This window comes from Polypterus senegalus, chromosome 4 (assembly GCF_016835505.1).
Source record: "Polypterus senegalus isolate Bchr_013 chromosome 4, ASM1683550v1, whole genome shotgun sequence".
Classification (NCBI taxonomy): Eukaryota; Metazoa; Chordata; class Cladistia; order Polypteriformes; family Polypteridae; genus Polypterus; species Polypterus senegalus.
In genome coordinates, this window is record NC_053157.1 from 167540445 (window position 1) to 167566799 (window position 26355).

Consider the following 26355-nt stretch of genomic DNA (forward strand, 5'->3'; position numbering starts at 1 on the left):
GTTTTCGTCCTGGTCGGGGAACACTGGACCAGCTCTACACCCTTAGCAGGATCCTGAAGGGTGCATGGGAGTTTGCCCAACCAGTCTACATGTGTTTTGTGGACTTGGAAAAGGCGTTCGACCGTGTCCCTCTGGGAATCCTGTTGGGGGGTGCTCCGGGAGTGTGGGCTACCAGACTCCCTGATAAGGGCTGTTCGGTCCTTGTACAACTGGTGTCACAGCTTAGTCCGCATTGCCGACAGTAAGTCAAACCCGTTTCCAGTGAGAGTTGGACTTTGCTAGGGCTGCCTTTTGTCACCGATTATGTTCATAACTTTTATGGACAGAATTTCTAGGCACAGCCAGAGTGTTGAGAGGGTCTGGTTTGGTGGACTAAGGCTTGGGTCACTGCTTTTTGCAGATGATGTTGTCCTGTTTGCTTCATCAGGCCGTGATTTTCAGCTATCTCTGAATCGGTTCGCAGCTGAATGTGAAGTGGCTGGGATGGGAATCAGCACCTCCAAATCCAAGACCATGGTCCTCAGCCGGAAAAAGGTGGAGTGCCCTCTCAGGGTTGGGAGCGAGATCTTGCCCCAAGTGGAGGAATTCAAGTATCTCAGGGTCTTGTTCACGAGTGAGGGAAGAATGGAGCGTGAGATTGACAGGCGAATCAGTGCGGTGCCGCAGTGATGTGGGCTCTGCATTGGTCCGTCGTGGTGAAAAAGGAGCTGAGCCGTAAGACAAAGCTCTCAATTTAGCAGTCGATCTACGTTCCTATCCTCACCTATGGTCATGAGCTATGGTTAGTGAATGAAAGAATGAGATTGCGAATACAAGCAGCTGAAAAAAGACCCAGGACATGCTGGAGGGACTATGTCTCCCGGCTGGCCTGGGAACGCCTCGGGATTCCCCCGGAGAGAGGGAAGTCTGGGCATCCCTGCTCAAGCTGCTGCCCCCGCGACCCGACCTCGGATTAGCGGAAGAAGATGGATGGATGGATATCTGATTATCACCTAGATTACTCAACAGCAGCTTATAAAACCACATTTCACTCTACACAAGTAAATAAAATGTTACTGGATTTGTTTCAGATGCCAAGGCTACTGACCTTGAACATCTATCTTATTTCTGTTTTTATGCAGTTTCCTGGCTAAATAAAAGCATAGGAAGTATATTGTGGGCTTGACCCAGAAATGACTAATGTGTATTATTTAAAGCTGCCTCAATCTAGTAGCCTTTACTGTCAAAGGGTGCAAAGAGAATTAGAGTGAAGGTTCAGTGTTATGTGAAATAGCAGCTTAGGCTAAGAGTCAAGGAAGGCAAGGCAAGAGATGCAAAAGAGTACTTGGTATAGTACCTAAAAATGGGGGATAAGATAAGCTACCCCACCAGGAACAGAAAGCAGTGTGTTCTACTTCTTTGTACTTTTGAATTTGCCTCTCTGGGTCTTTGGGATAATTTAACACTAGAATCTATGAAGCCTATTAAAAAGTATTACTCCTGGGCCACCTTAAATTCCTTTGCACCTCTCCATTTGCGTCTTTTGTTTTGCAAATGTGTCGATCAGCACAAGCAGAAAGCAGGCTGCTACCCTACCCCACCTCACCCTACCGCTGCAGCTCAGGATAGAAATTAAGTTATCCTATCTCAAGTCTATTTATCTGGGTGCAAGGTGACTGGAGTAGTATAGGGTAAATATTTTTTTCTGGAACACATGCATTTCGGTAAATGCACTTAAAATTGTAAATATTGGAAGAAGCTGGAATCGAACCCACAACCTCTTGGTTACGAGTCAGCAGTTCTTACCTCTGCACCAGCCAAGTGGTCGAGTCGGCCTCATACCCTAACCCGATTTATTTTTCTTCGGTTATATTCTTGAAGAAAAGCACACTTATTTCATTATAACTGTACATTTTGTGAACTTGTTTATTTGATATTTGGACTTCAGTCTTGACAAATTATATACTTCATGTCAAAATTTTGTCATTAGTACTATAACATGAAAATGTTTCTGTTTTAGCGATGTGTTCAACATTTTTTACCTCGCATTTCCTGTCATCCTACACTTACCCAGATCATTGTAGACACGGAACACACATGAAATGCAAGTGTTCTAAATAACTATATATTATTTGCCCTATACAACTTCAGGCACCTCACACCCAGATAAACAGACTTGAGCTGGGAGAACATTTTACAGATTACTCAAAGTTATTGTCTGCTTTTTCATTTTTATTTTTAATCATTTTTATTACTATTTAATTTTTTTTTTGTATCAGTATACTGCTGCTGGATTATGTGAATTTCCCCTTGGGATTAATAAAGTATCTATCTATCCATTTTGTCAGACTTGATCTGCAGCCGTGAGAGGATGGGATAGAGGGATGCTTGCTGCTTGTGCTGACCGACACATTTGCAAAACAAAAGAAGCTAATGGAGAAGTGCGAAGGAATTTAAGGTGGCCAAGGATTACAACTTTTTTCATAGGCTTCAGGGATTCTAGTATTTAAAACAAAAGAAATAAATACATTTTACCTGTTCAGCCTTCTCACAGTTTTTGTAATCTAGCATTTATTTAATTTTACAGCCTGAAATTACATTAATTCCTTTATAGAGCAATTATAAGTCTTGCCTAAAAGACTTGGGATTACTAATTACTAGTACTAGCCACCACCCCCACTTTGATCAAATATGGCAAAAACACATGCATGGAAAAGTATTTTGCTGCAAATATTGTCTTATCTATTGAATAATTTAACAGAATATTGAAATAGACGAATAATTGATAATTTTCAACCCTAAAACCAGGTAAGAATTCTACAAAATTTGGAAATAATGATTAATAATAATGCAGTATTTGCTAATTCTCCAAATTATTATAGTAAACTTTACAGAACGTCTCTAAAAGATCAAGGTTAGAAATACTGCTTCAAACCCACAATGATCTGTAAACAAACATACCTGATGGTACTGTATAAGCCTCAACAACATTGAGACAACAACTTCTTTCTGAGTCTCCAGTTCCTTTCCCGCATCAGCTTTATTAGATCCACGAAGAACAAAAAGATCATGTACTATAGGCTGTAAAGCTGGAATAGCTAAGAAAAAGAAAGAATATTTTTTCAGCGAACACTACCTGAAAGGCAATAAGAATTCTTTTTCTTTTAACAGAGTTAAATTCAGTGTCTGATAAAAAACAAAAATATGTCATGTTTATGTATATTTTTTTTCTTATACTTGTAATGAGAAATCAAGCAAAATGACACCTTTTATTGGCTAAGTGAACGGATGACATTATTTAAGCTTTCGAGGCAGCTCAGGCCCCTTTTGTCAGGCATGTGTCATTTTGTTTGATTTTTCTTATGCTGAAATGCATATGTTACATTTTGCATAAACCTCTGACCTCTGAATTGTACGAAAAAAGAAGATTCCACTAAAGAAAGTATCATTTTTTTTCTATCAAAAAATTACATCTGCCTAAATCTACAGTGCATCCAGAAACTATTCACAGCACATCACTTTTATTACATTTTGTTATGTTACAGCCTTATTCCAAAATGGATTAAATTCATTTTTTTCCTCAGAATTCTACACACAACACCCCATAATGACAATTTGTAAAAAGTTTACTTGAGATTTTTGCAAATTTATTAAAAATAAAAAAAATCGAGAAAGCACATGTACATAAGTATTCACAGCCTTTGCCATAAAGCGCAAAATTGAGCTCAGGTGCATCCTGTTTCCCCCAATCATCCTTGAAATGTTTCTGCAGCTTAATTGGAGTCCACCTGTGGTAAATTCAGTTGATTGGACATGATTTGGAAAGGCACACCCCTGTCTATATAAGGTCCCAAAGTTGACAGTTCATGTCAGAGCACAAACCAAGCATGAAGTCAAAGGAATTATCTGTAGACCTCAGACAGATTTGTCTCGAGGGACAAATCTGGGGAAGGTTACAGAAAAATTTCTGCTACTATGAAGGTCCCAATGAGCAAAGTGGCCTCCGTCATCCGTAAGTGGAAGAAGTTCGAAACCACCAGGACTCTTCCTAGAGCTGGCCGGCCATCTAAACTGAGCGATCAGGGGAGAAGGGCCTTAGTCAGGGAGGTGACCAAGAACCTGATGGTCACTCTGTCAGAGCTCCAGAGGTCCTCTGTGGAGAGAGAAGAACCTTCCAGAAGGACAACCATATCTACAGTAATCCACCAATCAGGCCTGTATGGTAGAGTGGCCAGATGGAAGCCACTCCTAGTAAAAGGCACATGGCAGCCCGCTTGGAGTTTGCCAAAAGGCACCTGAAGGACTCTGACTATGAGAAACAAAATTCTCTGGTTTGATGAGACAAAGATTGAACTCTGATGTGAATGCCAGGCGTCACATTTGGAGGAAGCCAGGCACCACATATCACCAGGCCAATACCATCCCGACAGTGAGACATGGTGGTGGCAGCATCATGCTGTGGGGATGTTTTTCAGTGGCAGGAACTGGCAGACTAGTCAGGATAAAGGGAAAGATGACTGCAGCAATGTACAGAGACATCCTGGATAAAAACCTGCTCCAGAGCGCTCTTGACCTCAGACTGGGGCGACGGTTCATCTTTCAGCAGGACAACGACCCTAAGCACACAGCCAGGATATCAAAGGAGTGGCTTCAGGACAACTCTGTGAATGTCCTTTAATGGCCCAGCCAGAGTCCAGACTTGAATCCGACTGAACATCTCTGGAGAGATCTTAAAATGGCTGTGCACCGACGCTTCCCATCTAACCTGATGGAGCTTGAGAGGTGCTGCAAAGAGGAATGGGCGAAACTGGCTAAGGATAGGTGTGCCAAGCTTGTGGCATCATCTTCAAAAAGACTTGAGGCTGTAATTGCTGCCAAAGGTGCATCGACAAAGTTTAGCGCAAATGCTGTGAATACTTATGTAAATATGATTTCTCAGTTTTTTTTTTTATAAATTTGCAAAATTGTTGTCATTATGGGGTGTTGTGTGTAGAATTCTGAGGAAAAAAATGAATTTAATCCATTTTGGAATAAGGCTGTAGTATAACAAAATGTAGAAAGAGTGATGCGCTGTGAATACTTTCCAGATGCGCTGCATTTACTATTTTAAATTTATCAAATGAAGGTGACTGCTAACATAGTAGATTCTTTCATCAATTTGTTCAACAGCAGTCCATCTGTAATAATACTGGAAGATCCATGTGTATCAGGAAATCTGTGTAGTGTAGATAAACTGCAAATATAGGTAATTAAAAGAAAAAGAGTGAAAAAAAAAAACAAAGGCCCAAAATTGAATTCTCCTGAAATAAACATCCTACCATAACTAGAGTGGAACAACTTAAACCATAAAATGTTTTCTGTGATTAAGATCATTCAGCACCTACCTACACACGAAGCTCTAGATCCTTGCCTCTTACAGTTTTGGTACTAGCCTCTCATGGACTACCTTATTAAATAATTGTTGAAAGTCATGTTTTGTTAATAATTAATTCAACACAGCATCTTTGGTCTAAATCTAAGTCAACCTTCTACCAACATATGATTTATGGTTATCTCTATGTTGTTTAAAAATGTGCAAAATAATTTGCCTGTAATACAGGTGCCAGTCATAAAATTAGAATATCATGACAAAGTTGATTTATTTCAGTAATTCCATTCAAAATGTGAAACTTGTATATTAGATTCATTTGTTACACACAGACTGATGTATTTCAAATGTTTACTTCTTTTAATTATGATGATTATAACTGACAACTAATGAAAGTCCCAAATTCAGTATCTCAGAAAATTAGAATATTGTGAAAAGGTTCAATATTGAAGACACCTGGTGCCACACTCTAATCAGCTAATCAGAACCTCGTTGATGGTGTTACATTTGACCTTTGTTTTCACTTGAAGCCTCTTAAGGTTAAAGACTGATCCATCGGTACGGAAACGGATTGACAAGCCCGTAATGGAGTCCTTGAACGCGTCAGCCAGCATTGTAGAATACATGATACTGAAGAGTGTGGGGGCCAGGGCAGAGCCCTGCTTCACTCCATTTGCGACAGGGAATGCTTGAGATGACTGACCGTTGTACTGAAATCGGGCGAGCATATCAGCGATGGTCCACCCAACATATGTTTATTAACACGGTCCACATTTACAAGTGCCACACACAACTCCAAACTCCCCCAAAGTCCAGGCTTCAACCAAATGCCTCACTCTCTTCAGGCCGCGTCCTTTTCTATCCTCCCGAGCTCCGTCCTTCTCCGCTCCCGACTCAAGCACCTGAAAGGAGGGAGGCGGCCCCTTTTATAATCACCTGGATGTGCTCCAGATGCCTCCCGATAATCTTCCGCCGGCACTCCCCAGTGTGGCAGAAGTACCGGCTGCACACCCAGAAGCACTCTGGGTGTCCCTGGTCTTCTGCCCCCCAGCACTTCCAAGTGTGGCGGAAGTGCTGAGGGCCACGGCTCCTAAGGCATTGGGGCACCCCCTAGCTGTGACCATGGACCCCTATAGGGTTGAGCTTCCAAGCTCCATTCCCGTGGTACCCAAAGCCACCAGGGTGGTCGCCTCCTCGGCGTCCAGGCTGGGTAGCACCCCCAGCCACAATATATATCTATCTATACTAATAAAAGGCAAAAGCCCTCAGTGACTGACTCACTCACTCACTCACTCATCACTAATTCTCCAACTTCTTATTCCTTATAGCTAACTTACAAAAGTTAAGCAGGTTTCATTTCAAAATTCTACACGTAACGGTCATAACGGTCGACAACATCCGCCACGTTGAACTTTCTTATTTATGGCCCCATCTTCATGAAATTTGGTAGGCGGCTTCCCAGCGCTAACCGAAACCGATGTACGTACTTATTTCGGTGGTATGATGCCACTGTAGGCCGCCATATTGAACTTTCCAATGTCACTAATTCTCCAACTTCCCGTGTAAGTAGAAGGCTGAAATTTGCCAGGTTCATTCCTTACAGCTTACTTACAAAAGTTAAGCAGATTTCATTTCGAAATTCTACATGTGACGGTCATAACGGTTGACAACGTTCACAATGTTGAACTTTCTTATTTATGGCCCCATCTTCACAAAATTTGGTAGGTGGCTTCCCTGTGCTAACCAAAAAACGATGTACGTACTTATTTCGGTGGTATGATGCCACTGTCGGCCGCCATATTGAACTTTTCAATGGTCTTTGTTACTTATGGGCCCATCTTCAAGAAATTTGCTACGTGGGTTCCCAACGCTAACTGAATCCAACTTACATACATCCATAGCCTGCAGCTCGGTCACCGTGTGAGGCGGCGTTGGGTCCCCCATCCCAACGCCTCAACACATTGTTGGCTGCCTGCCTACATATGGTTGTCCGTCGCTCCGGTCTCTACATTCCCTTCCTTGCTTCGCCACAGGATTCATGTCTCCCTGCTGATAACTACGGCCTTTTTATTTAATCCACAGCTTCTCCATTGTTTTATTGTTCGTTTATTACGATTATAATTATTGTGCAGGTATTTTAGACTTATTTTACATTGTTTAGGTACCCATTTCCTTTATCATTCCAACCGTACCCCAATTAACATGTCTATCGAGGTGATCACCATTGATCAAAGAACTGTCACTTACCAAGTGGTTTCCATGCCCGGGGATGGCACCTGCCTTTTCCATTCTCTTTGTTACATATTGCACGGCCATATCAGGCTCACTTTTGATATCTGGAGGAACATTGTGTCTTATGTATTGAATGACTGGGACAGGTTCAAGGTGTGGACTGATGGAACAGGAGATAATTATACTACACAGGAGCACTATAAGAGTGAAATGCTTAAGCCTTTCACCTATGCATCTGCATGAGAGTTGATGGCTGCCGCTGAATTGTTCGGTTATCACTTCAAGTGTACTGAAATGGCCAAATATTTTACACCTTTGGACAACCGGCAATGCCTCTTAAACATCTTAGATTCACAGGTGGCGATTTCAGTAGTGGACACTTTGATGTTTATGAATGTTTAAACTCTCAAAAGCTGGATGTTATCGATGAAACTGGTTGCATATTTTCCAACAGTTTTAAAAGGCTTAATTTTCTTCTTAATAAAACTTTTAGGGCAGTACTTCACCACATATATATATATATATATATATATATATATATATATATATATATATATATATATATATATATATATATATACTACAAAATACCAGCTTGCGAGAAGTAGTGTGTTAAAGAAGCAATGAAAAGAAAAGGAAACATTTTGAAAATAACGTAACATGATTGTCAATGTAATTGTTTTGTCACTGTTGTGAGTGATGAGTGTTGTTGTCATATATATATATATATATATTTACACACACATACATAAACATATATATATATACATATCTATACATATACACATATATATATATACATACATACACACACAAATACATATATATATACATACATACACACACACACACATACACACAAATACATATATATATATATATACATATCATACACACACAGCTATTTCGTATCAGTGCAATACGCTGCTTGTTAAAACGGATAACTCCCGCTCTTACGTGCAAGTCTGCGTGGATATTATGAACATAATGCATGCATAAGGTTCGAGCCGCCTGTAGACGGACTTTTTTTGTTCTTCGAAGTCACCAAAGCGCCGTGCAAACTCAGTGCGCTCAGTTTATCAGCAAAGTGCGTATTTGGGAACACCGTAGTGACGACTTGGTTTAACATTACTTGGCAACAGGGAAAGTGAGGCAAGGTGCACTGGTGCATTTGTGTCTCCCATAAAAGCAGCTTCACTTGAAATCACTTTGTGATTGTGCACGGGTTAAAACGTCCGCTGAAGTGTCAGATTCTTATTTAATTATGCTGCTTTCTGTATCTTCTGCATTGCATTCAGGTTAACCTGATGTTTTGTCTCATAGTGCCGTCTTAGATTAAATTCTGTAATTACAGCCACATTAGCTCCACAAATGAGACACACGGGTTTAGTAAACATATACTCAGCCTCCCATCGGTTTTTAAAGGCTCTATTTTCAGAATCAACTTTTCTCTTCAGCATCGTGTGAGCTAGCTTCGCAATAACTTGATTAACTCGGTAAGTGTTGGCAAGGCAGCTGAAGCGCTGCATTATGGGATCTGTAGTTTATTGTGTTACCAGCGCTTCATATACCGGGCTTTAATAACAATAATACAGTATATAAAATGATCTCGGGCGGATATAATTACGCGGGCGGATGTGGCCCGCGCCCTTGAGTTTGACACATATGGACTAAATAGAACTTGAAAAGATATATTTTTTCAAATGTGATCGCGCAATTCAGATAGAGTTGACGCAAGCACTACAGCCTGCATGCCTCAATAAGTCATCCTTCCCTCGCTCTTTATTTTTTACCGTTCATCTAATGAATACACTGAGTATGGCTTTACCAAAACAATCATTGATGGCGAATAAAGTATCCATTATTCGAGTATGTAGATCGGGTTATATATATATACATATATATATATATATACCCGCGTATCGCAGCGGAGAAGTAGTGTGTTAAAAAAGCTATGAAAAAGAAAAGGGAACATTTTAAAAATAGCGTAACATGACTGTCAATATACAGTATTTGTTTTGTGAGTGTTACTGAGTGTTGCTGTCATCAAGGATTTGATTATCATTATTTCTTTCAATCAGGTTCGTATTTGTAGGATGTGTTGTGTTCAAGTTACATTCCGTGTTTGTCAATCGTTGTAAAGATGACAGGTTTCATTCATCGATTCGTTTCTTACTGCATCAATAAACAGCTCGTCTTCTTCTTTATCTGAGACCTGACACACTGCATGCACGGTTTTTTTTACACTGTCTTCCTTTAGCGGGACATTGACTTTTCCAACGTGTGCTTTGTTTTGGATTTATGAATATGCTTGTATGTATGAGACGCTTCATATTTTTGCTGCCTTTTCAATTGTGTAATTCGGTTTTGTTCAGCTCTTTGGAACTGTTGCTTTTATCTGTGCACTCGTCAGTTCACGTGAGCCGCTCGGTGTACATGCATCAAGTTTCCCAGCTGTGCTGGTGCCATCTCGTGCTATGTCCATGGCTGTATTTAATGTTACCTTAGTCCTGGCACTTAAAACTTTCTCTCGCAGTTTCGCTGAGTTTGTACCAAACACCACCCTGACCATCTCATCTTCCTCTGCATAAGCACAGTCCTTAACCCGTGAATATTTAGTGGGAGTTTGCTATTGGATTGCCGCGGACGGACGGCCTTATATGGGCAGGCACTAAATTACAAGCGCCAGCGCAGCCTGTCTATGAACTTAATTTAAAGTGTAGGTTTACATGTGCTTTGTTTCAGTAGCAGAAGTCATGAATATGGTTGTATATGTCACTCGCTCGCTTCTTATTGTTTCGCTGCCTTCTCAATTATATAATGCATGTTTTCTTCAGCGCTTTTTTTAGGTCTTCCTGGTTTTCTATGGACTGCGTGATTACGTGTGAGGCGTGATGATGTCAAACGAAACTCCGCCCCCACGGCGTTGAAGCTCATCTCCATTACAGTAAATGGAGAAAAACTGCTTCCAGTTATGACCATTACGCGTAGAATTTCGATATAAAACCTGCCCAACTTTTGTAAGGAAGCTGTAAGGAATGAACCTGCCAAATTTCAGCCTTCCACCCACACGGGAAGTTGGAGAATTAGTGATGAGTCAGTGAGTGAGTGAGTCAGTCAGTGAGTGAGTGAGTGAGTGAGTGAGGGCTTTGCCTTTTATTAGTATAGATATATACATACATTAATCTCTCCTCGATGGCGGGGGTCGCGTTCCAGAACCCCGCGGGATAAAATGCAAACATATATTCCTCTTCAAAGAATGTGTGTCAGGAGCAGAGAATGTCAAAGAGAGAGAGCGCGAGAGTAAAGCAAACAATCAAAAAATCAATATGTGATTTTGTGCTTTTAAGTATGCCGAAGCACCGCAATAAAGCAGCATTTGGTAGAGGAGCGTCCGTATCCTCTAGGCAAACAGCCTCTGTGCAAACAGCCCCTCTGCTCACACCTCCTCCGTCAGGCAGAGAGAGTGAGAGAGACAGAAAAAAGCAAACAATCAAGCACCGTGCGGGAAGCATATTGTATACCATTGAGGAGTTTTATTTAATATGTAATACATGCTGTGATTGGGTAGCTTCTAAGCCATCCGACAATAGCGTCCCTTGTATGAAATCAACTGGGCAAACAAACTAAGGAAGCATGTACCATAAATTAAAAGACACATTGTCCGCAGAAATCCGCGAACCAGCGAAAAATCCGTGACATATATTTAGATATGCTTACATTTAAAATCCGATGGAGTGAAGCCGAAAGTCGAGCTGTATAGCGAGGATCACTGTATCTATATATATATATATATATATATATATATATATATATATATATATGACAGCAACATTCATAACAGTGATAAATCATGTTACGTTATTTTCAAAATGTTTCCTTTTCTTTTCATTACTTCTTTAACACACACTGCGAAGCACGGTATTTTGCTTGTGTGTATATATATATATATATATATATATATATATATATATATATATATATATATATGAAGTCACGGTATGGTATTAGCTCATTCCATTATTTGAAACTGTGACTCTGGGAGCAGCTGGAACATCATAATGTTTCCGATATATCTGAACAGATGCTTTGTACTTTTTTCTTTCATGAAAAGGCACTATGTAAATAAAATGTATCATTGTTATTATTATTAAGAAGACATAGATATCTCATCATCAGTAATAAATATTTCCTCGTTAATATTATTTCATAGGATATTGTGTGTTTTTTTTCTCAAGTTGGACTTCTTTAAGACTTTTATGGATTGTAGATGCAACACATGGCTGATTATGTATACAAATTAAACATGTGCCTCTACACTGCCAGCACACAGGGGATCAGTATTAAATATCCAGTGGCAGTACTAATATTACTCTCATTATGGTTAATGAAGTTTTTTTTTTTTTAATGTTTGCAATGTGCAAAGCAGATCAGCAACAATCTCAGAGTATGCATGATTGAAAGCTCTGCTCATGGTTGCTACAGCTCTGTGATTTTATGCTGACCTTGAAAAACATTACTGGAAAAAGCAAAATTTTGTCTAAGCCAGCCACATTGTGAATTTCCAAGAATATCTTTGCTGAGGAAGTTCATCGGTGAATATAGCATATTGACTGCGAAAAAAGCTTTGGCATGTTTTGGCAATCAACATTATTTACTACTTACCATTTAAATAAAAATAATTTCTGCCTTTTACAGAGGCCTTTACAGTTTTTGCAAGTGTCTTAAGAAAATTATAGAGATTATAAATGTAAATCAAAACAAAACCAAACATATGGTGCAAAATGTTTACAGTGATTTAGTCTGTTTGGAGGAAACCACCTCCTGGGGAGTTGAAATGTTTTTGCACATGAAGATTTTATTACTATGCTACTGTGCACAGCTAGTCTTCCTTAAAAATGGCTGAATATCATTTGTGTTTTTTGGTAAAAAAATGACATGTATAAACTATTTATAAAGTGTATGTAATCACAAGATGGGGTCAATACTCAACAGCTGCCTTGGCTTGAAAAATGGATGTATTTGGGAAGATTTTAAGCTTTTCGTCTGTGCCTCAAAGATGGCAAAACAGCACAGTGGGCAAAACCTTTTTTAAAATCTATAGAAAGCACTTAAATATAGAATACAATTCTAATGGCAAATGCATATATATCATGTTTATAAAGAAAAAACTTCAACTTGAAAAATACAAAACATATCCATTAATATGCAGTGAAAACTGTGCAAGACTGAATAAACAAAAATTATTCATGTTTTTTGAAGAAAATATTAAAATTATTTTGGTAAATTAAGTACTTTACTATATGTTTAGATGTTAAATACAATAAAAGACCAAATCTGAATCTGACTTTATAATTATTTTAGAAAACATGATTACCGTGTGTGACAGCCTTTCTGCCACTGGCCATAATTCCATCACATAGCTGAATGATTTTTGGAATGCCTATGATTTGCTTGGAGTGATAACGTTCATAAGATAGGAGAACCAAGAAGAAAAATATATTTGGAACTATAGCTTCGGATTCCCTAAGGAAAAATAAAATTGTATTAGATAAATGTATGAATTGAAAAATTTAGTGAATCTAACAAACAAACATGACACATGCTCCATCAAAAAAAAAGAAGTTGTAATGGACTGAATGCTTCCACTTTTCACCTATTATTCCTCTTCCAATTAACTTACAGAAAGGGAACACTATTTACAATTTACTTAAAGGCTTGATTAATTCTACAATTTTAAAACTTCAGATTTATGTTTGTCTAATAAAGCTATGATAACTACAGTTTATATAGGGTGGTCCAGATCTAATTATGTAATTTTCATTACGCTATAACTTATTAAGTGTATTACATAGAAAATCACCCAAAAAATCCTGGACCATCGAGAAGTGTGCAAACTGACGACATGAAGAATCGTCTTTGTGCCGAACTGGAGTTGTCCCCGCATAAATCAGTTATCCAGATGATTTGGATCTGCATAATTAGATCTATACCACCCTGTAGTCTAAAAACAAGATCTTAAATAAGCTCACTTTCCAGTTGATTGGGTACCATTCGCAAAATCTTATTAAAACGTAATAATCTATCCATTTTAAAATAAATTAGTATTCTTTGGGAAAAAAACATATTTGTCTATTTAACCGACATACTGCTGTATTCATACCTGAACTGGCCTACTTCAATATATTCAAATTGCTTCAGAACAAATCCAATAAAAACCTAAAAATAAATACATAAAAAAAATATTTAATTTTCAATAAAAAACCTGATTGTGAATTTTCTTCATTGAGGTATACATAAATAACTACCACTGTCTAATCTTAGTACAGTACATTATTTACATTATAAAAGAATTGTTAATATTTCAGTTAGATCAAAAATGTGTACTCTCAGTATGCTAAATTAATGATAATTCAGATTTCTGTGGTCATAACTGTTTAAGACTACATATTGCCACAATGAAGAAAATATTTTGCGAAACAAATGTGAACAAAAAGATGAACTGGTTTAGGAATGGCAGAATAAGGATAGTTAAGCATGACAACTGTTCACTATCAGTGGATAAATTAAATGTTTATAAATGTAATTAAGCTTGTGGAGTAAATTAATTGTTATGGATTTAATAAAGAAATTAACTCTTTAATTCGGCTTGTATGTAAAAAATTAAGAGTCTTGCTTCTTTAAATATAGAAAAGGAAAAAAAATTCAAGCTGAAAACATTGTGCTCTTATAAGTATAAAGTACCAAGGATAAATAAGCCATTTTAAATGCATAGTAAAAAATATGAATCAATAATTTTTACACTTTTAAGTTTAATGCCGTGCGGCACAGTGGCACAGTGGTAGCGCATGCCTGGCAGTTAGGAGACCCGGGTTCACTTCCCGGGTCCTCCCTGCGTGGAGTTTGCATGTTCTCCCCGTGTCTGCGTGGGTTTCCTCCGGGTGCTACGGTTTCCTCCCACAGTCCAGACATGCAGGTTAGGTGGATTGGCGATTCTAAAATTGGCCCTAGTGTATGCTTGGTGTGTGGGTGTGTTTGTGTGTGTCCTGCAGTGGGTTGGCACCCTGCCCAAGATTGGTTCCTGCCTTGTGCCCTGTGTTGGCTGGGATTGGCTCCAGCAGACGCCCGTGACCCTGTGTTCGGATTCAGGGGGTTGGAAAATGGATGGATGGAAGTTTAATGCACACAAATGTTTAATGTAAATATAATATATAAATATATAAAATGTTAACACTTGGGGGGAAAAGTACAAAATGCATAGAAAAAAATAAAGGTTACACATATTAACCTCACTTTAGTTTTGATGGAAACAATTTTCCCAATTTCAAGTTTTCTGTTTCTCAACTCACATTAATTAATAAATTAGTTTAACTACCATGTTTTTCGGCCAGACCAAACAATGAATAGATTCTGAGTCTTTTTTATTTTGTGATAGCGATGGATGGGTTGAGCAGAGAAGTGTGTGAGGGATTGCCATGGGAACTCTTGGCAAAAAGTGAAGAGGAATTTAAGGAGGAGATACTAAAAAAGAAAGCTACTTTGTAAAATAAAGCCTCAAGTTTAACGCAGGAAGGGCCAAAGTGATGGGCAGAGGTGAAAAGGCATGTGGAGCAGAGGTATTAGGTCAAGCTCAGTCTAATTTTGAAGTGGGTGCATAAAAGGTGTAGTGATGTGAAGGACAGCGGTGCATAATCTTTGCTTGTAGAAAGTTTCAGGGCATTCAGGATGCCATGAATGTAATAAATGTAATCAGCAATGGAGCTGCTCTACAGAAAGTAGGGAAGTTCTGCTGGCTGCAGACAGAGGTGCAAGCACAACACTTTATAGCAAAGGTGAGAAAGAAATGAAAGAAATTTCAGAAGCTGTCCCCCATTTCATATTTCTAAAGGAGCCGCTCTAGCACTTAAGGAAAAAGTGTACAAAAGCTGTATGAGGAGTTGTAATGTGTGAACCTCACAGTTTATGTCGCATTGAATTCCACAAAACCATGTGAACTTCACTGAACTCTACAAAATGTACCGAAGTCAAAGGGCAAGGAATGACTGTACTAGTTTTCAGTGGATTATAATGCTGCAGTGGTCTTTTAAGTGTCCCTGAGGGTTATGCTGAATAGATTATTGCGGTTAAATATATGATCTGAGCTGTGAGGCAGCAGTGCTAACAACTGCGCCACCATGCTCAACAACAAAAGACACAAACAGAATGAATACCACAAACTAGCAAGAAGTAAATAAAATATGCTCCAATCTTTGGGCACATACTGGCCATACCAAGACGTGATGTGAGACTGGCTCGTTCCATTGGTTGAAGTTGCAACTTCAGACGCAGCTGGAATGTACTGTATGTGTGCAGATCCTTTGCACTTTCTTCTTCCAGCAAGAAGAAAGAAATGCCTTGTAAATAGCAATCTTTAGTTTTTATTATTTACAATGTGCCTATAGAAATCTAGCAGTGTTTCTCAAACTTTTGAGGCTTATCACAGAGCACTGTCAAGTACTTCGGTGGAAGGGCAGATGGTCAGGGAATCTCAGCTGCTGAAATACTATTTTTTTTCCTGCTGTGATGGCCACATCAGCAATGATCTTACAATAGTACATGAGCATGGGAGACACTTTTCAGGCTGTTATTTGTCAGCCAGACCAGGGGTTGGCGCTCACCTGATCCTCTCTCCTCTTATTCCTCTGCAGCGCAGCTGAAGACCCTGACTCTTAATGATATCACCATTGATCCACCCACTGTTGACATCACTTCCGGCCAACCCTGATAACATCATTTCTGCTACCCAGAATTCCCTTTCCTGTCACATCAGTTCCTGTTCTGGCAGTCCTGACTCCACCTCTCCCTCCTACCCACCATATTTATAGAGAACTCTCAATCAGTTAGTCAGTTCAGTTGTGAACTCTGTTCCTGTACACTGGTCTCACAAGGCACTTGGGGAAAAATAAATGTTTGCCTAAGCCAGCAGCACAGCAAATTTCCAGGAAATGTTTTGTCAAACAAGGTTATTGGTGAACACAGCATATTCACTGCAACAACAATTTCGCCAATCAACACTAATGAGGAGCATTGTGTTATACGGAAGTGAGACGCGGATGACGTAGGCAGGCATGATGTTGAAAAGTACGGTGGAAGTATCATGGAGTGAGAGGAAAACAAATGTTGAGGCGGGAGAAAGTCTTGGTGGTAGCAGTACTGTGGAATCAATAGGTTTTATGCTGTGAAGTAATACACAAAGATGATTTGGGCTTGTGCAATGGAAGGAGGAGGTTGATTAGGTTAAAAGTAATATATAGATAAAAATAAAATATTATATATACAGTTTTTTTATTCATGACCTCTTGACTAATCTGGGCATTCAGTCAAATCCAAACAAATGTTATAAAAATTTGTGTAGTATAGGTCACTGTAACACTGTCATTGTAACATCTATTACAACCAATCTTTTTCAGAAGCTTAAGACAGCCTTGATACTTATTAAATTGGGAATGATTCTGTACTTCTTTGATCACCTGTAAATTACACTTAATTTATCACTAAACCTATTAAACAGCTCTTTGATGATTAAGGTTATGTTGAAGTTTCGTTGAAATTCTCAATCAAAATATCCGAGTTATTCTATATATAATTCTATTCTATATATATATATATACATACATACACACACATACATATACAAAGCGGAATTCCAAAAAAGTTGGGACACTATACAAATTGTGAATAAAAACTGAATGCAATGATGTGGAGGTGCCAACTTCTAATATTTTTTCAGAATAGAACATAAATCACGGAACAAAAGTTTAAACTGAGAAAATGTATCATTTTAAGGGAAAAATGTGTTGATTCAGAATTTCATGGTGTCAACAAATCCCAAAAAAGTTGGGACAAGGCCATTTTCACCACTGTGTGGCATCTCCCATTCTTCTTACAACACTCAACAGACGTCTGGGGACCGAGGAAACCAGTTTCTCAAGTTTAGAAATAGGAATGCTCTCCCATTCTTGTCTAATACAGGCCTCTAACTGTTCAATCGTCTTGGGCCTTCTTTGTCGCACCTACCTCTTTATGATGCACCAAATGTTCTCTATAGGTGAAAGATCTGGATTGCAGACTGGCCATTTCAGTACCCGGATCCTTCTCCTACGCAGCCATGATGTTGTGATTGAAGCAGAATGTGGTCTGGCATTATCTTGTTGAAAAATGCAGGGTCTTCCCTGAAAGAGATGACGTCTGGATGGGAGCATATGTTGTTCTAGAACCTGAATATATTTTTCTGCATTGATGGCGCCTTTCCAGACATGCAAGCTGCCCATGCCACACGCACTCATGCAACCCCATACCATCAGAGATGCAGGCTTCTGAACTGAGCGTTGATAACAACTTGGGTTGTCCTTGTCCTCTTTGGTCCGGATGACATGGCGTCCCAGGTTTCCAAAAGAACTTGAATCGTGACTTGTCTGACCACAGAACAGTCTTCCATTTTGCCACACTCCATTTTAAATGATCCCTGGCCCAGTGACAACGCCTGAGCTTGTGGATCTTGCTTAGAAATGGCTTCTTCTTTGCACTGTAGAGTTTCAGCTGGCAACAGTGGATGGCACGGTGGATTGTGTTCACTGACAATGGTTTCTGGAAGTATTCCTGAGCCCATTCTGTGATTTCCTTTACAGTAGCATTCCTGGTTGTGGTGCAGTGTCGTTTAAGGGCCCAGAGATCACGGGCATCCAGTATGGTTTTACGGCCTTGACCCTTACGCACAGAGATTGTTCCAGATTCTCTGAATCTTCGGATGATGTTATGCACAGTTGATGATGATAGATGCAAAGTCTTTGCAATTTTTCGCTGGGTAACACCTTTCTGATATTACTCCACTATCTTTCTGCGCAACATTGTGGGAATTGGTGATCCTCTACCCATCTTGGCTTCTGAGAGACACTGCCACTCTGAGAAGCTCTTTTTATACCCAATCATGTTGCCAATTGACCTAATTAGTGTTTATTGGTCTTCCAGCTCTTCGTTATGCTCAAATTTACTTTTTCCAGCCTCTTATTGCTACTTGTCCCAACTTTTTTGGGATTTGCTGACACCGTGAAATTTTGAATCAACATATTTTTCCTTTAAAATGATACATTTACTCGGATTAAATGTTTGATCTGTCATCTACGTTCTATTACAAATAAAATATTGACATTTGCCATCTCCACATCATTGCATTCAGTTTTTATTCACAATTTGTTTAGTGTCCCAACTTTTTTGGAATCCGGTTTGTACATACACACATTTATACACACACACAGTGGTACCTTGGTATACGTCCACTTTGGAATAAGTCCAACTTGGCATACGTCATGTTTGGACGCGAAAAATTTTGCTTGGTATACGACCTTTGTTCGGAATACGACTTGCGTGCTACCATTGTTTACCTCTCTCTCGAGACAAAGCCACGACTGCCCACGAGCGTCAGTTGCTAGCATTCAGTGAACAACCTGCGCTATAACTCTCTGTGAATTTTCACGTGTGTGGCATAGCGGGTCCACAGCTCCTGTCAAAGGCCAGTTTTAAAATAAATAATCACAACGCTCGTGGCTTGTGTGGCTGAAGTGGTTCTCAGGGCGATGTGGGCAATTCTCACCTAAGTGCAAAGGTGAGAGACTATCCGCATTCGTTACTGTTCCTGGGGCTGCATATCTTGATAAATAGAAGCACGAGGACGGGAGGTTGAGAAAGAAAGTAAAAAAGAAAGAAAGAAAGAAAGAAACAAAGAAAGAAAGAAGGAAAGAGTTGCAGCTGAACAGGGAGTCTGGGTGTTGGGCCGACACCCAGGGAATAGTAGTAGTGGTCACTCCCGCTGAGTGATCATAGAGTGGGATTGACTGTAAGGAGGATGACTCTCCGCGTAAGGCTGCGTAGGCGCCCTGGTTGCTGTGGATCCCAGTCGCTGTCAGGAGGACCCTACCGGAGCCAAGGGTTTGGAAAGGCAGAGTGAAGGTCAGCTGCAAGTAGGGCGACTCCCCTGTTGGGAAGCAGGGGGGCCACCTGGTAAAAAGGCACCGGGCATCTTTTTTTTTTTTTTTAAAGAATGCATCCTGCAGTATTTTAATCTCATTTTTAAGAAGACTTTTTTTCTATTGTTTTTAACCTCCACGTTTCACTTCTGATTTTATGGATTATTAATTGGGACTTTGGACACTGCACTTTAATTTGAACACCTTGTTTTCTTGATTGTTTTAATAAAAGCACTTTGCCACCATCCCCATGCTTTATTGTGCCTCACTGCTAAGCTCATCAGTACCATTAACGACGGTGTAGGGTTCAAGGGCTCTCCAACACCAGATGAAGGCTTACAGCAAACCCGCATCGTCACAACGTGATTTTGTGGTTTTTCACGTAAATTTGAATTGATTGTTGAAACGTATGAAGGTGGCATGCATATCCGGGACATGGCTGTTGCATACTGTATGCCGACAATGACGGTATCTACGATTGTGAAAAACAAAGATGTTATTAAAAAGTAAAGTGAGGTTAAATTTTCATTTATTTCATCTAATTGCTTTTGTATTTATGTATTTTAGTATTAAGCAGTGTTTAAATTATTTTATACGACCCCATCAATGTATAATATGCCAATAACAATAGGATTTTTTTTCATGGGAACAGATTAATCATTTTCCTATTATTTCTTATAGGAAAAATTTGTTTGGTATATGTCCTGTTTGGTATAAGTCAAAGGATTAAGGACATATACCGAGGTACCACTGTATGTAGATGTGTGTGTGTGTGTGTGCGCGCGCACAACACAAATGTGAAGGAAAATATTAGAAATCTGAGGGGATTACCCAAACTTGACAATTCCAATGCCTGAAACCAAGGAAAAAAAAATGTGATTAAAAACATACCTGATCTGAATCTAGAAGGCAATAGTTCACTCTTAACTGTACCAGCTGTGCCAACAGGTCTAGAACTTGTCTCTGCAAGTAGACTGAAGTAGTAGTGGTATACTGTTTGAGAGCCTTTATAACTAATGGTTCAAACAGCCGGATATGATTGTGAATGGCATTCTGTGTCCACAATACAAAACAAGGGAAAAATTAGTTTCAAGAACAAGAAACAAAAACATAATTCAATTATGGAATGCTTTTACTAAGAGAGGATTTCAGTCAATACCTTATCAGCACGATGTCTTGTTACATTTGTAATGCTAGACTTCAACTGAGTAGATACCTTTTGAAGCACATCAAACCACCTATAAAGGAGAAATACGTACAAAACATACTAGAAAAAAAAAGTACTAAAACTGGGGTGCGACTGAATTTAAAGCTAGAAGTATTAGCAAATTTTAGAAATTTGTATTGTGAATTCAAAGATGACGGCAATTAAATTTTCCTCCCTGACAATTAAAGTCAACTGCTAATGTCTTCAACGATTTCACATACACTTCTAGTTTTGACCTATAAAAGATACTACTTTGCAAACCAATACAGAAAAAAGTCTGTTAAACATTCAGACAGACTGCTTTACCAAACAGTGCTACACAGGGTCAAACAGTCAAAACAGGGTACCAGTCACTGTACCTGATCAGTTCATTAGAAGCTAATTTGTGCATATTCTTGAATGCGATGTTAAAATTTGCGCCTGATTTCCAATTGTTATGCAAATGTCTATCATTTCAAATGATCTAGTAGTACACTTACATTGTCTAATATTCTTAATAAAGCATAGTACTGTTTACAAAGTTTGGTTTACAAAGCTCTTTTGGTTCTCTCTGACAAGTATGCAATAGGCTATCTCAATAAGCAAATTTCTAAAATTGTAAAATTTCAGGAAAGTGATGCAAGTTGGACTTTTTTGAGCTTTTTTTCAATGATAATGTCCAAATAAATACATGGTGACATATACTGAGACTCTTGCTCACTACTAACATTTGGTTAAGTTCTCTGCAAAATTGCCTATAATGTAGAAATAAAGTAACAAAGAAATATAAATGACGCACTAATTGTCATATTATGATACAATTCTGAATTTAGAGACAGAGTGAATTAAAATGAAAACAAGATACCACACTAAACAAGATGTTTAGTAACAAACAGGAACTGACACCCGATTAAAAACTGTTTTTTTTAAATGAAAACCTGCAAACATAGTAGTACTGGAATTATGACTAAAAGTTAATCCAATGAAAACTTACCCTGACGTGTCCTGTTCATGTTCAGCCTGGACCATGTTTCTTAAACTGGCGTCAGCTAAAGCCTGGGTGAAATGTGTGTAAGGAGCCATGAAGCAGTAATGGTATAGACCAGGTCTCAAGTTAGAGGAGCCTAACCGGAGAGATTTGCCTTGAGATTTATTGGTATTGGAGCATGATCCATCATACTGAGATGCTAGGTTTGTTCCAAAAAGAGTCTTCAACAGCTAAAATTTTAAAAAGTCATTAAAATAATAAAAAATGTACATACAAAATACATTTTTTAATTTACTTTATTGCCATTACATGAGGAAAAATAATATTAAGTAAAAATTATTAGGGATTCAATATCCTCCATGTGCTGAAAATTACTTTTAACATATGTACATGGATCACAATTTTAAATAAACTACACGTCACGCCATAACAAAGACCAGAACAAAAAAATAATATATATATATATATATATATATATATATATATATATATATATATATATATATATATATATATATATATATATATATATACACATACACACACACACAAACACACACGCACACACAGCCAGCACCCTTCACAATTATTTGCACCCCTGGTTAAGATGTGTTCTTAGGCTTCTAATAAATTCTTTTTTTTCCCAAAAAATATAGGCTCACAACACAAAAAAGAGAAAAATCCAATCTTAAATTAAAGTACATTTATTCATTGGGAAAAAAATCCAACGTTAAGAAATACTTATTTATTTATTTATTTTTTTTTTTACATGGAATCATGTCAAATCAAGTCAAGTTGGGGAGCATGCACCGGTACAGTGCGTTGCCGCACCCACTACACGATGAAACAACTCGGGATCCCAGTTTTCAAAATAGGGCAGATACGCGGTCTGGTCCCACCCTCCGGAAATGACCCTCTATCTAAGGTGTTACGTGGGAGGACCATTGGCCTGGTACACCCACTTGGGTCCCCAACAATGAGGATCTTAGAATACGAATCACCCTCGGGATGCGTGCTACATGGCCGTAGTGCCGGAACTGACGCTCCCTCACAATGCAGGTAATGTGCCTCATTCGGGACTCTGTGATTAGCTGCTCATTTGACACAAAGTCAAACCAACGGTACCCAAGAATTTTCCGGAGAGACACAGTAACAACAGAGTCCAGTCTTCGTCTCAGGTCACTGGATAGCGTCCATGTCTCACGACCATATAGCAAGACAGGAACCACCAGGACTCTAAAGACTTGGACCTTTGTCCTTTTGCATAGAAATAGGGAACGCCATACACCCTTTTCCAGCAACCTCATGATCCCCATGCTCTCCCAATCCGTCTACTGACTTCATAGGAAGAGTCACCAGAGACATGAATGTGTCAGGATGCGGTTGATGATAGATTTCTTACGTGTAAAACCAGACTGTTCCAGTCGCTGGTAGGTGAGCAAGTGATCATGGATCCTATTGAGGATGACCCTAGAAAGGACCTTACCCAGCACCAAGAGCAGTGTTATCCCCCTGTAGTTGCTGCAGTCCAGGCAATCACCCTTCTCTTTCCAGATAGGGACGACAAGTCCCGTTTTCTAGTCATATGGGATGATGCCAGTCCCCCAAATGGAGGCAAAGATTGCTTGCAATGCCAGGAGGACATCATTACCACCATCCTGGAGAAGTTCACCCTGGATACCATAGATCCCTGCAGCCAAACCCTCAGCTGGTTCACCACCTGTGCAATCTCAGTGAGATTGGGTGGTTCACAGCTAATTGGAGGATCAGCCTCAAGAAGCGTGGACCCAGAGATATCCAACATCCTAGCCGGAGGATCAGCTCTGAACAACTGCTCAAAGTAGCCAGTCCAGCGGGTCACAACTGCAGTGTCATCTGTAAGGACCGTTCCATCAGCTGCCCTGACTGCGACTCTCCGAGGAACAGATTCAGATGTGCGTAATGCTTCGATTCCTCTGTAAGCAGGACGTGAGTCACTAGACCACAGATGGTGTGTTACTTGCTCACAAAATGAAATCATGTGTGCCAAAATTATTGGCTCCCCTGCTGTTATTATTTCATACAGTCCTGGATCCTTTCTTATGCACTCTCCTCTTCAGGTCACCCCACAGGTTTTCAATGGAGTTGAGGTCTGGGAACTGAGATAGCCATGGAAGGAGCTTGATTTTGTGTCTGCTGAGCCATTTCTGTGTAGATTTTGCCACATGTGTAGGGTCATTATCCTGCTGGACGACCCAATGACATCCAATCTTCAGCTTTCTGGCAGAGGCCACCAGATTTTGATTTAAAATGTCCTGGTATTTCAAGAAGTTAATGATGCCATGCACCCTAACAAGGTTCCCAGGGCCTCTGGAAGTGAAACAGCCCCACAGCATCACAGATCCTCCACCACACTTTACTGTGGGCATAAGGTGTTTTTCCGCATACTCATTCTTGGATTCACGCCAGACCAACTTAGAATGTTTGTTGCCACAAAGCTCAATTTTAGTCTCATCTGACCAAAACACATGGTCCCAGTTGAAGCCACAGTATCTCTTAACAAACTCCAGATGTTTATGTATTGTAGGTGAGAAAAGGCTTTTTCCTTGCATGTCTCCCAAACAGCTTGTTGGCATGGAGATAACGTGTTAAGGTTGTCATGGAGACTTTATGACCCTCAAGATAACACTCTTTGGTGCAGTTCTCTAACAGTGAGCTTTGGAAAATTCTAAACTTTTCTTACCATCCTCCTCACTGTGCGTGGTGGCAAGGTAAACTTGGGTCCTCATCCAGCCTTGTTTGTCACTGTTCCTGTTGTTTTACAGCTCTTTATTATTCCTCTGACAGTAGATACAGGCAGGTTTAGGTGAGCAGCTATTTTCTTGTAGCCATATACCTGACTTATGAAGGTCGACAAACATCTGCCTTACTTGAACAGCATGTTTTCTTGTCTTTCACATGTTGAAGAGTGGATAAGAGCAATAAGATTCTGTGTCACGTCATATTTATACCCCAGGGACACAGGAAGTCATTAATTACTTTTATTTTTTATTAAAAAAGTTCCAATTTACTCTGATCAACTTTAAAAACTAAACTAGAAATTACAAAAATGCTTCAATTACATTTATTTTATAGGAATTGTAGTGCCAATAATTGTGGCACACGTGATTTCTTGTAAAAAATGTATTTCTTAATGTGGGATTTTTTTCCCCAATTAATGAAAGGTTTGATTTTTATTTTTTTTGCGTTGGAACATCATTAGAAGCCTAAGAACACATCTTAACTATCTTACAAACATACATACATATATTGTGGCAAGCAGCTGGGGGTGGTACCCGACCGGGACACCCGAAAGGACTGTAAGAGGGATTACACCTCCTCCAGACCACAAGGGGGCAGCTGCCCTGGTTGATATGGGGACCACAGGAACACAGCATGGAAGCTCAACCCTATAGGGGCCCAAGGTCACCACCAGGGGGCGCCCGGCTGCCTGAGAAGCCCTGGATGTCAGCACTTCCACCACACCTGGAAGTGCTGGGGGAAGAAATACCAGGGACACCCTCATGGTTCCAGAATAGGCATAATCCGTATTCTGGGCGTTCCGGCTATATATCACAGTGTAATCAGGGACATTGTTCTGCCATCTAATTGGTAGTAAGATAGTTAGTAGCCCGTTTTTTGTATCCCCAGAACTCACTCTCAAAATGGCAGCATGGTTCTAATATTTCTGACTTGGAACTATGTGTTGCTCAATATAGCCAAGGTGTTTTTCTGGCCTGGCCTCATACAAAGCCACCTTATACTTCTCCACTCTTTGATATCTTTGGTTAGATTCCTTTCATTACAACCACTGCACATTCACATGAGACTTTTTTTTATATTACATACATATATATATATATATATGTATATACTAAACGTGTCTCTGATATTGTTAAGTTTGAAGCTTTATTATTGGTTTCAAATATCTTTGTATAAGATTATATTCAATGCTGTTTTAATTTCACCATAATTTGATGCTGCCTGCATTAAACAATTAAATAGTGACACATTTAATATTTAAACATAATGCAAACAGTTCTTGTAAACAAAAATTTGTCTCTCTCTTCTGACAATTCACAAAAATTTACTGCTATAAAAATGCATTATTTTCAATAAGACAGAGAAATTCACTGTTATGTGTATCTCTGCTATCACCTGCGCATGTTAGAATGCTGCATAAAATGTATTTGGAAACAACATAGAGTTTGCATTTACAAATAACCCCTAACTTTTCTATTTAAACTGTAAGGTGAATGTAGGCATTTTAAGATAATTCTTAATATTGTATTTTACTAGTAGAATGTTTAGATTATTCATAAACAATCTTAAAAACAATCAATACGACTTAACAATAGCTCAAAAAATCAAGGGGAATATTCAACTTACTTGTTGTACGCAGACTGTAGCCATTGTAGGCTCCCTACAAAAACATGACTTCAGGTACCCAAGGATTTCCTCTACACACTAAAGAACATGTGAATAATAAAATAACTAAAATAGGTGAATTTTAATAACATTCTTAGTTTAAAAAATTAGCCGTAGTGAAGCAAAATGAGCAAGGAACCTTCATTATCTATGA

The 26355-nt window shown here is 39.1% G+C and overlaps 1 protein-coding gene across 4 annotated transcripts in view; it reads right to left on the reverse strand.

The window, feature by feature from the left end:
* Nucleotides 1-26355, reverse strand: part of htt (huntingtin) — a 240301-nt gene that overhangs the window by 88535 nt on the left and 125411 nt on the right. For all 4 annotated transcript variants that reach the window (XM_039751643.1, XM_039751641.1, XM_039751642.1 and 1 more), the window contains 7 exons: nucleotides 26163-26240; nucleotides 21762-21985; nucleotides 20741-20819; nucleotides 20473-20634; nucleotides 13743-13798; nucleotides 12957-13105; nucleotides 2941-3077 (listed from right to left, as the gene is read on the reverse strand). In XM_039751643.1, coding sequence (XP_039607577.1) covers nucleotides 2941-3077; nucleotides 12957-13105; nucleotides 13743-13798; nucleotides 20473-20634; nucleotides 20741-20819; nucleotides 21762-21985; nucleotides 26163-26240 — 885 coding nt within the window. The remainder of the gene's footprint in view (nucleotides 1-2940; nucleotides 3078-12956; nucleotides 13106-13742; nucleotides 13799-20472; nucleotides 20635-20740; nucleotides 20820-21761; nucleotides 21986-26162; nucleotides 26241-26355) is intronic.